The 13,590-nt window shown below is 31.3% G+C and overlaps 2 protein-coding genes and 1 long non-coding RNA gene across 3 annotated transcripts; all 3 read left to right on the top strand.

Moving 5' to 3' along the window:
- Nucleotides 1–3,698: 3,698 nt before the first annotated feature.
- LOC126554851 (uncharacterized) lies at nucleotides 3,699–3,963 on the top strand. Its single transcript, XR_007606740.1, has 2 exons — nucleotides 3,699–3,732; nucleotides 3,816–3,963. It is a non-coding gene; the product is annotated as an uncharacterized LOC126554851 (long non-coding RNA).
- Nucleotides 3,964–4,340: 377 nt separating this feature from the next.
- LOC126554858 (uncharacterized) lies at nucleotides 4,341–6,099 on the top strand. Its single transcript, XM_050209872.1, has 2 exons — nucleotides 4,341–5,206; nucleotides 5,651–6,099. Exons 1-2 carry the CDS (start codon nucleotides 4,441–4,443, stop codon nucleotides 6,088–6,090), a joined length of 1,206 nt encoding a protein of 401 aa, XP_050065829.1. The 5' UTR covers nucleotides 4,341–4,440; the 3' UTR covers nucleotides 6,091–6,099.
- Nucleotides 6,100–6,193: 94 nt separating this feature from the next.
- Nucleotides 6,194–6,841, top strand: LOC126554857 (uncharacterized protein K02A2.6-like). The gene has a single exon (XM_050209871.1). It carries the CDS (start codon nucleotides 6,194–6,196, stop codon nucleotides 6,839–6,841), a length of 648 nt encoding a protein of 215 aa, XP_050065828.1.
- The last annotated feature ends 6,749 nt before the right edge of the window (nucleotides 6,842–13,590 follow it).

Raw genomic sequence — 13,590 nt, 5'->3', positions numbered from 1 at the left:
AATACAATAATAATTATAATAATTTACAATAATTTAATCAGTGGCCTGTTTCTGGTGACGGAATGTTGTTTTGCCCTTTTGCCCTATACGTTTCCCGTACCTACGTCAGCTTACTACACAATGCATATACCCATTTTGCCCATATCACAGACCATAAGTCATATATAAAAATTGTATTTTTTTTTAAATTATTATTACTAAAAAACCAATTATTTAAAATAATTATGTCAACTCATTAAATGTGTGTCTTTATGATAACAATTCTATGCAATTTAAGTAAACTTAAACTAAAGTATCTAGCTATAAATATTTTAGTTATTTTTAAAGGTAAAATACCAAGTGTAAAATTTGAATAAATCAATACAAAACTTTGTTAAAATGTAGATTACAATGTCATATAATTAATACTATTTCATTTTTAATGACATTAGGACTTGTTTCAAAAAATAGTATTTCTGGTCACCATATTGTTATATGTAAAAACTATAATAAATAATTCTTGTTATCATTATTTTTAAACATTTTGATTTCAGTTAATACATCAGCTCTATACAATTTTTGTTGCAATATATGGACTATTGACTTGTTAATTATTATTTCGGTCAATATGATTAATATTTTGATAATACAATCTAGTAGGACTATAACATTGCTAGTTGCTCTATAGTCAAAGTCATTTCAGAAAATCTATACCATACTAAAATTCTTCATAATAATATTCTAAGATTATATGTATTCACTAAAAATAACCAGATGATTTGAATGATAAATATTAAAACAATATTTCAATTTGTAACTGAAAACAATAAAAATAAAAATATTGGATTTTAATATTTCAACAGACAACAAAATTAAAAATATGGTTTGTACACTTAGTACCTACAAAGTTTAAGTGAAATATTATTCAAGTTACCTATTAGGTTTTTATTGTAATTTTTTAGATATCTTATCAACTAATTTGAAAGAAGTGTAAACAATTGAGTCCAACCAACATTCCAGAGGAAATCTATTACCAATCATTATGTATATAAAACTAAAAATTGAAAATGAAAAATATGTATTGTAATTTGTATGATATTTCATACTTGAATTTAAATAAGGTTACAACATCAATCATTTAAGTTTTAAACCTAAAAGATAAATATGAAATATTATGGCTTGCTGGTGTATTGATTAGCAAAAATAGAAATTTAGGTATTGTTAAATTATTTAAGTTAATATTTGTAACGAGGCAAGATAGGTTAGTATTTATTTTTATGATGTATGATTAATATTAATATAAAGTATTAAAAGAACATAACATATTGTATTTTAATTTTAAATTGTATTGTTTTACATAGCAAGATGCCAAATACTGATATTAGACATTTTGTAAAGGCAGATACAGATTAGAGAAATGGGGAGACAATGATATTTATAAAGTAAAAAAAAAAAGATTGTCTATCAGCAACTGTTGCATTGCCTCCTTTGCCCTCGGCTTGTACCTACCTTTTGGTAAATTATGGTATTGAAGCCTATTTATTGTTAAATATTAGAAATAGTTTCTATTAAAGTAATAAATTCAAGTAATAACATTTTTTAGTAAGTAATTACATACTAATTGCATATAATACATTTTTGATGCACAAATAATTTTTTCCTAAAAACTGGGAACTTTGTGAATTTCTAATTTATATTAATATTATTAGAGCCACTTTTAAATTTTACTATTGTTTTAGATCTGGGGTGATTGGAGAATAATTTCTAATTTCTTAAATACATAAATCATTACTCATATTTTGCATAACTGCACAACGAAAATTTTGGTTTAACTGTATCATCAAGTTAAAAATAAATTATCCATAGTCCTGGACTTAAAATGATGGTACAATTTTATAGCGGCTCATAATAATATTAATAGAAATTATGAATTCATAACGGGCCTGGTTTCTATGAAAAATGTATTATATATGAACTTATTTGTGCATCAAAAATGTATTATATTATGCAAGTATATTATTTAACTAAAAAGTGTATCAGGTATTTTATAAAGGAAATTATAAATGTATAAATGTATGGTTGAAAATCTGATCAAAATTTAAATAATTCTGCTTCAGCAATATTGTAACTATTTTAAAAATGTAGAACATATTATATTAAATTTTTCTAAAAGATGAAAAAAAACATTAACTAGAATTAATAAACTTTGCATTAAAAATATTAATAGATATTCAATTAAAAATATGACATGTATGCAAAATATAAATTTTGAAAAAAGCTTGGCCTTAGTGACATTAAAATAAGTTGTTTTCTTAAGATGTAATTGTGTTTAAAATAATTTTAACAAACTTACTTTATTCAAAGTGTATGTGCTTGTTGTTATTTTTTCTGTAATCCTACAATGTTTTGTTATGTATAAAACAAAATAAAAAAAAAAATTGCAATAAAAAAATAAAAAATTCCAACACATGCTCATTAAAAAGTAGACTAATTTTGTAAAAGTATACCAGTTTTATTTATAATTAAAAAAAATGATTTGACAAGTTTTTTTTTCAACTCCTCTGCATATTTTAAAGCAAATAAATATTTGTGACTTCAACCTGTATTAAAGTGTATTATATTTTTAGTAAGTATGAACATGTTAACAAATTCGTGTTAACTACCACGTTTACAATTACAAATTATAATTAAACTGAATTAACAGCCATGTATATGCATTCTTAACTCCAAATGGATAGGTTACTTAGTTTGTATTGAAGTAAATCGTTATACATAAAAGTAAACTATTTTTATTTTTTCTATATGTCATTTAAGACATTAGACCTTAGTTTACTCAGTCTACTCAATCCATATTCTATAAGTGTATAGGTTAGGTTATTATTTATAATAATAATAAGATACAGACTGTCTACTACAGTAACAATAACAAGTTTTTATCTGTAACATATATTAACAGTTACTACCACGGCTATAGATACTATGGTTGCGTGACGGCATAGTGGGTTGCAGAAAATAACGGCGTTAAATGTTCTTATCAAAAACCTCCAGATTACTAGCGCTTTTAGCGGAATTTGTGATATACCATACAGTCATATTATTTTTCAAATCCCGTTTTTTTTTTTTTAAATTACGTTGATGTATAAAAAATTAATCATAATTATTGTTTGTTGATTACTGGTATTGTTTGTCGCAAATAAATGAGTATTTATGATTTAGTGGACTATTTATAACCACTTATCAGTCATTACTATCTATTATGTTCTGGCTTCTTTTGTTATTTTATTATTTTTATAGTAATAGACTATAGAGTACTACATATTTGCATTGTATATTAGTTTATTTCGTATTTTAAAAAAACAAATATTTTTTTTCAAACATAAATATGCCAAACTATTGTTGTGTGCGAGAATTTCATACCATCTTCAAAACTATTTTTAAAGTACCACAAAATGAGGATATGAAGAAAAAGTGGGAAGAAGTGTTAGGATTTACTATTAAAAAAAGTTACCATATTTGTGCTACCCATTTTCAAGACTCTGATATCATCAGTAAATGGGAGTCTGATCAAGAGTCTAATAAGTACACGATAAACTAATTTTTAATATTATTTTCACTTTTCATCAGTCGTTAAAATTACAATATTTTTGTAATATTATCAATATTTAGATATGTTTGAAAAGACTTAATTTAAAAAAGGAGCAATTCCTGATCCTTGTAAAAAAAGATTTATGCCAATCTTTGGAAAGTATAAAAGTTAGTTAAGTTTTAAATATAGTAATATAATTATAAATATAATACAGCATTAATATAAAATACAATTACTTAATTTATCATAGGATAGTGAATTAAATAAGGCATGCACATCTAGCTTGGATAGCACATTAGATCTTCCTCATACGGATACCTTAAATTCATTTAATTTAAGTTCTCCAAATATTGATTTAATAAAACATGATCACTTGTACTGTATTCAGACATCATCACCTAAGAAGAGAAAGGTAAAATAACTAACTACATTTTGTTATAAGCAAATCATAATTTGTACTTAAATTTTTAACTTTATTTTAAAACTATGTTTCTTGTTAGACAGAAAATTATTTTTATTTTACTAAAATTAAATTGTAGGTATAAATTAGAAAGTTGTATTATTATTTTTGTTATATATATGTAAGAGACGCGCTCTGGCGGACTGTGCCATAGAGACGCGATCGTAATAAAAATGTGCGTTACGTTACTGTGGAGCTAACCACGTTATTCTAGATGTAGACGTCATGTTAATATTATAATAAAAAGTTTATATAATTATTATTATGTGTCGTCTACCAGTTTATTTTATTAATGCGATACATAACAGTGGTTTAAAACACGCACGCGTAGTGAAATTGACACGGCGTCAATAACGTCCAGGATTAAAACGGATGAAAATCGGTGACGTTTTGTCCATTTTTTTTTATACAAATAATGGTGAAAAAGGGAAATTCAAACGTGGCCAACAACCAAGGCGGTTCATCAGAAATAGCTACTGTTAACGAAGTACACATGTATGGTACAATTGGTGTTCTTTCAGAATTTAAACCAGACGGTGATTGGACAGTATATCAAGAACGCATGGAACAGTATTTTCTTGCAAATATGATTCCCGAAGAACGCAAGGTACCACTTTTAATTACTTGCATGGGGGAAAAGGCATATATTATGTTAAAAGATTTATGCGATCCTTTACCACCAGCCCAGTGTACTTACGCTCAATTATGTACATTATTAACCAGACAATTTGCACCAAAAATTTCATTTTTTCGTAAACGCGAAGAATTTTATTCATTACGTAAGGATTCACACGATTCGGTAAACGATTGGTACATTAAAATTAAAAATGCTGCAGCACAATGCAAATTCGGAAAAAATTTAAATTTTGCTTTAAAAGACAAGTTTATCACTGGTCTAAATGATGGTATCATAAAAGACCGACTTTGTGAAGAAGATTTAGATAAAGAATTAAATGAAATTGTTGAACTTGCGTTAAAAAAAGAAGCGACAATTAAGACAACGCATATTACGGCTGACATACATAAGATTGAAAAAAAATTCAAGAGAACCAGCAACTTCAAATCAAAAGGCGGAGGCGGTCAAGGAGGCACGACGCAAAACAGTCAAGCAGGTACATCAAAGAAGTCAAGTCAAGGTAAGACAGATTCAAATTTAGCTTGTTACTACGCTAATGTGGACTGTATGGTATATATAGGTATATGGAATAATAATGAACAACTATGTGCTGGTTGACTCTATGCCGGGTGGCGGCCTACTATTTTAAGTAAACAATATTATAAAATAATTACAGGGGCACAAAGGTGCCGGCCGGCGTAGGGCTCTTAATAATAATACACAAATAATAAAACATAAGAAAGGGAAAAAAACTAAGTATAATAAACCGTGATAATATGGTGTTGGTGGCTGGACAACTGCAACAGGGCAACGACGTTCCTGGTGAGCGATGGTGTTTAGCGGATAGTGGAAAAAACGGCAGACGTGATGGTGAAACTCGGTGATTGCACGGTGCCGGTGATCGTTACGAAGTGCGCTGCGCGGTGACGGTAAATTGACGGTGACAACACAATATAACATTAAAACGATGGGTGAAAAAAAATGGTTCGCATCACACGCGCGCCAACAGGTAACAGTCCGAGGTATCAGGTATGGCTTTTGGACGGTATCTTTATCCACGCTATCATAACTAGTTGCATAACGCCCAAACAAGCTTGTTTCCATTGTGGAAAAAAGAATCATGATTTTTCTAAGTGTAAATATAAAAATTACAAATGCAAAAAATGTTCTAAAATTGGTCATTTAGCAATTATATGTAAAAGTAGTATCGATGTTAAGAATATTGACATTAAGTCAGATAATGTATTTAAAGAATTTGATTTATTTAATGTTAATAGTAATATTAGTTTTGTACCTCCAGAAATTATTAAAGTTAAAGTTAATGGTATAGACATTGAAATGGAATTAGACTCAGGGGCAACCAGTTCTTTTTTCACTGAAGAGATTTTTAATAAAAAATTAGGACATCTTTGTTTAGAGTCATCCAATGTTAATTTAACCTTTTTTTGACGGTTCAACATCTGAGCCAACAGGTAAATTTAAGGCATTAGTTGAGTACAAGGATAAGGTTGTGGAAACAGAATTTATAGTTTTAAAAAGTGTTAGAAATGTTATGCCATTGTTTGGTAGAGATTTAATGAAAGCATTCAACATCACATGGTCACAAACAAATTTTGTTAAAGGTGATTATGAATTATCGGGGTTATTAAATGAATATAGTGAGTTATTCGATGGTGGTCTTGGCGAATATAAGGGTTATAATGTTAGTTTGGAATTGAGTGAAGAAACTAAACCAATATTTTGTAAGCATCGCACTATTCCGTTTGCACATAAAATGGCAGTAGAGAAAGAATTAATAAAATTAGAGGAAGCAGGTGTTATTAAGAAAAATGATGATTGCCAGTGGGGCACACCTTTAGTCCCAGTTTTAAAACCAGATGGTTCTATTAGGCTGTGCGCTAATTACAAAACAACAATAAATAAATACATTAAAGATATTCATTACCCTTTTCCTAGGATTGAGGAACTATTTGCTATAATACAAGGTGGTGAGACATTTTCAAAGCTAGATTTCAGTAATGCTTACAATCAATTAAAATTAGATGATAATACTAGTAAACTTTTAGCATGGAGCACACACAAGGGGACTTATGAAGTGTTACTTATGCCATATGGCATAAAGCCTGCAACAGCAATTTTTCAAAGAAAAGTTGAAAAAGTATTTAAAGATTGCCCCTATACTGCAAAACCTATTAGATGATATCATTGTTACAGGGAAAACTCTGTGAACATTATCATAACTTAAAAAATGTGCTAGAAAGTTGCAAAAAAGCAGGGTTTAAATTAAACCGCAGTAAGTGTTCATTTTTCCAAAAGCAAATTAAATATTTAGGGCACATAATTAATAAAGATGGTTTACAAACTGACCCAGATAAAGTAGAATGTATTCAACATACTAAAATTCCAACTAATGTTACTGAATTAAAATCGTTTTTAGGTATGATAAACTATTATGGCAATTTTATTCAGAATTTATCAACTATAGCAGGTTCATTACATAATATTTTTAAAAAAAATGTGGTCTTTAAATGGAACGATTCATGTATGGAAGCATTTAATGAAATTAAAAACATTCTAAGTTCAAATCAAGTCTTAACTCATTTTAACCCAGATCTTCCAATTGTTTTATCTACTGACACATCAAATATTGGCATAGGTGCAGTATTAGCTCATAGATTTGCAAACAATGTTGAAAAACCTATTTCATATGCGTCACGTTCTCTTACAACAACAGAAAAAAATTACTCATCTATACACAGGGAAGCACTTGCTATAGTGTGGGCTGTTACTAAATTTCATCAATATCTGCTAGGGAAACAATTTATAATTAAGTCAGATCACAAACCTTTATTAGCACTTTTATTAGCATCCAAAGGTGGGCATTTTTTTTGTCAGGTTTCAACTATACAATTGAATTTATTAAAGGTGTAGATAATCTTGTTGCAGACAGTTTATCTAGATTAATATTAGAAACTAAAAATATTTCACATAATAATGAAAATTCAGATGTAGTGAATTGGGTAATAAAACATTTACCAATTGATTTTCTTCAAATTAGAACTGAAACTGCTAAAGACTTAGTTTTAAAAAAAATCGTTACTTATGTTTTAGGTAATTGGCCTCACGTTATAACTGATGACATAAAACCATTTTATAACCGTAAGTTAGAATTACATGTTGAAGACAAAGTTTTATTTTGGGGATATAGAGTAGTAATTCCCACAAAATTCACTAAACTTCTATTAACTGAATTACACAGTACACATCTAGGTATTGTTAAAATGAAAAGTCTAGCTCGATCATATTTTTGGTGGCCCAATATTGACAAAGACATTGAATTAATTGCAAAAAGTTGTGACATTTGTATTATGCATAAACCTGAACCTTTAAAAGTAGTTTTGACTAAATGGCCTAGAACTTATAAATGTTTTGATAGAATTTACATTGACTATGCTGGTCCAATTATGAATAAAATGTTTCTAATTATATCTGATTCATTTTCAAAATGGCCAGAAATATTTAAAGTTAAAAAGGCTGATACTAGTAATACATTAATTAAATTAAAAAAAGTTTTTGCCAGGTTTGGTTTACCTAACACTATTGTAACAGACAATGGTACGCCTTTTACATCCACTGAATTTAGTAATTTTTGTCAATTAAATGGTATTAAACATCTAACTAGCCCTCCATATCATCCATCAAGTAATGGTGCAGCAGAAAACGCTGTAAAAACATTTAAGTTGGGTTTTAAAAAAATTATAGCTGATAACAAAAATATATCTATACAGTCAGCACTATGCAAATATTTATTCTTTTACAGGAATACTACCCATATTAGCACAAATCAAACTCCAACTAAAATGATGTTCGGGAGAGATGTTATAACACAGTTTGACAGATTAAAACAAAATACATTAAATTCTAACAATGAGATGAAGTGTAATAATGAAATGAAAAATTATAAGGGTAAAATTAAAAAAAAAAATTTTGACATTGGAGAGGAGGTATTTATAAGAGATTATACTAAACCTAACCAGAGAGGATGGAAATTTTGTAGGGTAGTTGAGAGCTTAGGTAGATCAGTTTACTTGTGTAAAGATCAAACTAATAATAGTATACACAAAAGACATGTAGATCAGATTATTAAAAGTGGTAATTTTTACAATGAAGTTTTTAATGAGAGTTTAAATGAAACATTTGATGACGAGGACTCTAATAATGTAAAAGATAATGTAACCGATAGTAACAAGGAAACAGACCATAGTGAAACTCCTGAGCCTAGTTCCACTCGCATAAAAAGGAAATGCATTTTACCTGCAAGGTACATATCTAACTAATCTATATTATAAATGTATTTTAAATATTTATAATTTGAAATTTAAATCAATTATCAGTTGCGATTTGCACCTTACCCGTTACACACGTATGTTATACGCTCCTATAATTGTTGCGATCCCGTTATCATTTCGTGTTCGAATTCGACAAGTTTACTACCAAAAAATTCACAATCGCCTAGTTTATAATAATACTTAACTTAAAAAAAAGCGCAAGTGCGCTCAATGCACGTCGTTTTTCAAAATGTTAAAATAAAAATTGTGCGTTTAAAACCAATCAATTACTGCTTATACAACAACATTCGTCGCGTATCGCTCCAACGTGCACGACGACCTTTACTCTCAAGATAATATGTCGCGGCCTCCTAATCTGCCATTGAAACAGAAAAGCAAAAATAAAAATAGTGATAATACACAATCTACACATTTAAACACAACTAATGATCATGAAGACGTTGTCGAAAACATAGATGACGACTCGATGAATTGGACTTTGGTCCAATCAACAAAGGATGGTAAACGTTATCATTCTAGTTCGTCTGAACAAAACTCTCCACAAACTCCGGTGAATAAAAATAAAAAGTTTTTTTTTTCCGCAAATCGTTACGAAGTTTTATCATCAAATGATCACGAGCCAATACTCCCAACGACTGACTCAACTAATAATAATAATAAAAAACCTGAGGCTTCCCTTAACGTTGAACCTAAGACCGCCTTACCCCCACCAATATTCTCAAGACTACTACATGTTACTTTTACTGATCTGTGCACTAAGCTCATTGAGATAATTGGTGTCGACAATTTTCACTGCAAAGCTCTGGCAGACCGCCTCAAAATAATAACAACCAATCCAAACTCATACAGAACGCTGGTCCGCTTCTTAAGAGAAGAAAAAGCTGAATTTCATACCTTTCAGCTTAAAGAAGATAAACCAACTCGTGTTGTCATTCGTAATCTTCATCCAACTACTCCACTGGAGTTAATCAAATCAGAGCTCGAACAACGTCTTTTTGAAGTCAGACAGGTATCAGCCGTCCTACACAAAGTAAATAAAAATCCACTACCACTGTTCTTTGTGGACCTTGAACCAACCAGCCAATCCAACGACATCTTTCAACTCACGTCACTTCTCCACACAAAAATAAAGGTGGAGGAACCATACAAGCCTAAAATTATTAGCCAATGCACTAATTGCCAAGTATACGGACATACTAAATCCTATTGTGGCTATCCAGCTAGCTGCGTTCGCTGCGGTGGTCATCATTCATCATCAGATTGTCCGAACTCCCGTGATGCCCCATCCAAGTGCGCTCTCTGCTCTGGCGATTATCCATCTAATTACAAAGGCTGCACCATCTATAAAGATCTACAACGAAGAAAAAATCCAAAATCAAGTAATCACTTATCAAATAAATTTAGCTATAAAAATACCAATGTACAAGATACCCACACAGTGAAAGCCTCCACAACACACCCTTCAGAGTCGACTCCTACCTACGCCCAAGCTACTTCCAATTCTCATTCCAATCATACGGTACCTTCACCTGCTCCAGACATAAACAAAATAATGTCAACCTTCATTGACGAGTTTAAACAATTAATTAATCCTCTAATTGCCCTACTAACCAAAGTAATCACAAAACTTCTAGACTAAAAAAAAAAAAACATGTCATCCCCTACAAGTAACTCACTTCTAATTCTCCTATTTAATGCTAACGGCCTAAAAAATCACCAAAATGAACTACAGGTAGTACTACAAGAAAAACGTATTGATATTGCTCTAATATCTGAAATGCACTTCACCAAATATTCCCATATTCCCATACCTGGGTATAATCTCCTAAAAACCAACCACCCAGATAATACTGCGCACGGAGGTGCTGCAATTTATATCAAAACCTCCCTGGTATACCAAGCCCTTCCTAACTTCTGCCAACCAAATTTACAGTCTTGTGCCATATTAATGTACCTCAACAACGTACCGACCACAATAGCAGCAATATATTCTCCACCACGACATAATATGAACTTTCAAAATTACGTTGAATACTTTACCACACTTAGCCATAATTGTATTATAGGCGGCGACTATAATGCCAAACATCACAGCTGGGGCTGCCGCACAAATAACCCTAGAGGTAATGTACTTCACAATTTCATAACACAGAAAGGCTTCAAAGCTCTTGCTCCCCCTGGACCAACTTATTGGCCAACCTCACTTCGCAAAAAACCCGATATACTTGACATTTTCGTTTCTAACACACCGAGCAACATTTACTATACAACTAGCAACCTACTTGAACCTAGTTCGGACCATTCCGCTTTCCTTTTAACTGTTAGTGCTGCTCCTCCAATTCGTTCCTGTCCACCAAAGCTTTTCCACTCGACCACTGATAAGCAAAAATTCCATGACTTGGTTAATCGAAACATTAACCTTAAAATTAGCCTTAAAACCACCCAAGAAATTGATGATGCCATTAATAGTTTCACGAATGTTATTCAAACTGCAGCATGGGATGCTAGCACTTCACACAGACAACACTTTAACCACTCCCCCTCGATCCCTGAATATATTCGCATATTAATATCTAACAAACGCAGAGCAAGGGCCCTATATCAACGATATCGCCTCCCATCCCTCAAGCGTAATTTCAAAAATCTGGCAAACTCTCTAAAAAAAATTCTTTCGAGCCACAAAAATCAAACACAAGCCAACTACCTTGCAAATTTGTCATCGAAAGACGGTAGTCTTTGGCAAGCCACAAAAAAGTCCCTGCGACATCAAGCCCCGAATACTCCACTAATAAATCCGTCCGGTGGATTAGCTTCTACAGACACTGAAAAAGCTGAATTGTTGAAAAATCACCTAGCAAAAATCTTCACACCGCATTCTGATATACAAATTCCTCAGCACACAGCTTTAGTTAACAGATTTCTTAACAGCCCTCTTCCACCGACTCTTCCATTGAAATATTTTACTCCCAACGATATTAAAAATGCAATTCAAAACTATAGCCTTAAGAAATCCCCTGGTTATGATCTAATAACTGCGGAAGTTGCCAAATGCCTCCCAAAAAGAGCAATTGTCCTGCTAACAATTCTGATAAATGCCTCCCTAAGATTAGCTTACTTCCCGCAACTTTGGAAATTTTCAATAATAATTGTATTCCCAAAACCAAAAAAACCACCTGATATTCTCTCTTCATATCGACCTATAAGTCTTTTGCCCTTTTTCGCAAAATTTTTTGAAAGGCTTATTCTTAAAAGAATTTTGCCATACATTTTTTCAAATAACATAATTCCGAACACGCAATTTGGCTTTCGTGCCTCTCATGCTACAACTCATCAATTGCATAGACTAGTCGACGCCATTTCGTTCTCTCTTGAAAAGAAAAAATACTGCTCGTGCGTGTTCCTTGACGTCTCACAAGCCTTTGACAGGGTTTGGCATGAGGGGCTACTATTTAAGATAAAAGCTTTTCTTCCCTCAACATATTTCTTACTCATTAAATATTACCTTACGGATCGTCACTTCCAAGTCAAGTTTGGCTCTTCCTTTTCTAATATTGAAAAAATTAGCGCAGGAGTCCCTCAAGGTGGCATTCTCTCACCTATACTCTACAATGTATATGCAGCAGACCAACCTACCTCTCCAACAACATCTGTAGCTGAATTTGCGGATGATAAGGCAATTATATCAGTACATGAAGACCCTCACATTGCTTCTTTAAACCTTCAAAACCACCTTGACCTAATTTCTGTATGGTATGATAAATGGCGAGTTAAAGTCAATCAATCAAAATCCATTCATACTACATTCACTCTTCGTCTCCCTCCCTGCCCAGAAGTCTTTCTTAATAACATACCGATCCCTTCATCCCAATCGGTTAAGTACTTCGGCCTAATCTTTGACCGTCGCCTGACCTGGGGACCTCATATCAAAGCTAAAAAACTCGCCCTAAATGAACGACTACGCTCAGTTAAACCACTAATATCTAACAAGCACACTAAATTAAACACCAAACTTCTCATATACAAATCATTAATCAAGCCCATGTGGACTTATGGCCTACAATTGTGGGGCAATGCGAAAGTAACTAATGTAAATAAAATCCAAACCGTTCAAAATAAAATTTTAAGATTAATCACTAAAGCCCCACCATATGTCTCCAACTACTCTCTGCACACAGATCTAAACATAAAAACTGTTCATGCTGAAGCCATAACATATTACAAAAGATTTCACAACAGACTTCCATATCATCCTAATCCCCTTATATCCAACTTAGCTTCTCGCACAATTCCAGGCAACCCAACACGTCGACTAAAAAGAAATTGGTGTCGTGATTTACTAAATGAATAATCCGAATAATTAAAATATATATATATACAATTAGGTAGTGCCTTCACTGGTTGGCTTCTTCCCTCATGATTTCATGTACAAAATATTATATCACATATTCTTATTGTGCCTAACGGGTACAGATTGTATATATCTTATAAAATTAAAAAAAAAAAAAAAAATCAATTATAATAATTAAATTATGATTTACTTTATATTCATTTTGTTTGTTATTATTTTATGTATAATAATTTTGTAATGTTAATTTATTAT

This window comes from Aphis gossypii, unplaced genomic scaffold (assembly GCF_020184175.1).
Source record: "Aphis gossypii isolate Hap1 unplaced genomic scaffold, ASM2018417v2 Contig00627, whole genome shotgun sequence".
Taxonomy (NCBI): Eukaryota; Metazoa; Arthropoda; class Insecta; order Hemiptera; family Aphididae; genus Aphis; species Aphis gossypii.
Note: the sequence above shows the minus strand (reverse complement) of the source record. Positions and strands in the feature narration are given on the sequence as shown.

Bases quoted from the DNA above. Each gene is read 5' to 3' on its own strand.
- LOC126554857 (XM_050209871.1), top strand. From the start codon at position 6,194: ATGCCATTGTTTGGTAGAGATTTAATGAAAGCATTCAACATCACATGG.
- LOC126554858 (XM_050209872.1), top strand. From the start codon at position 4,441: ATGGTGAAAAAGGGAAATTCAAACGTGGCCAACAACCAAGGCGGTTCA. The intron at 5,207-5,650 runs GTATGGTATATA...GCGCGCCAACAG, and splicing joins TTACTACGCTAATGTGGACT to GTAACAGTCCGAGGTATCAG.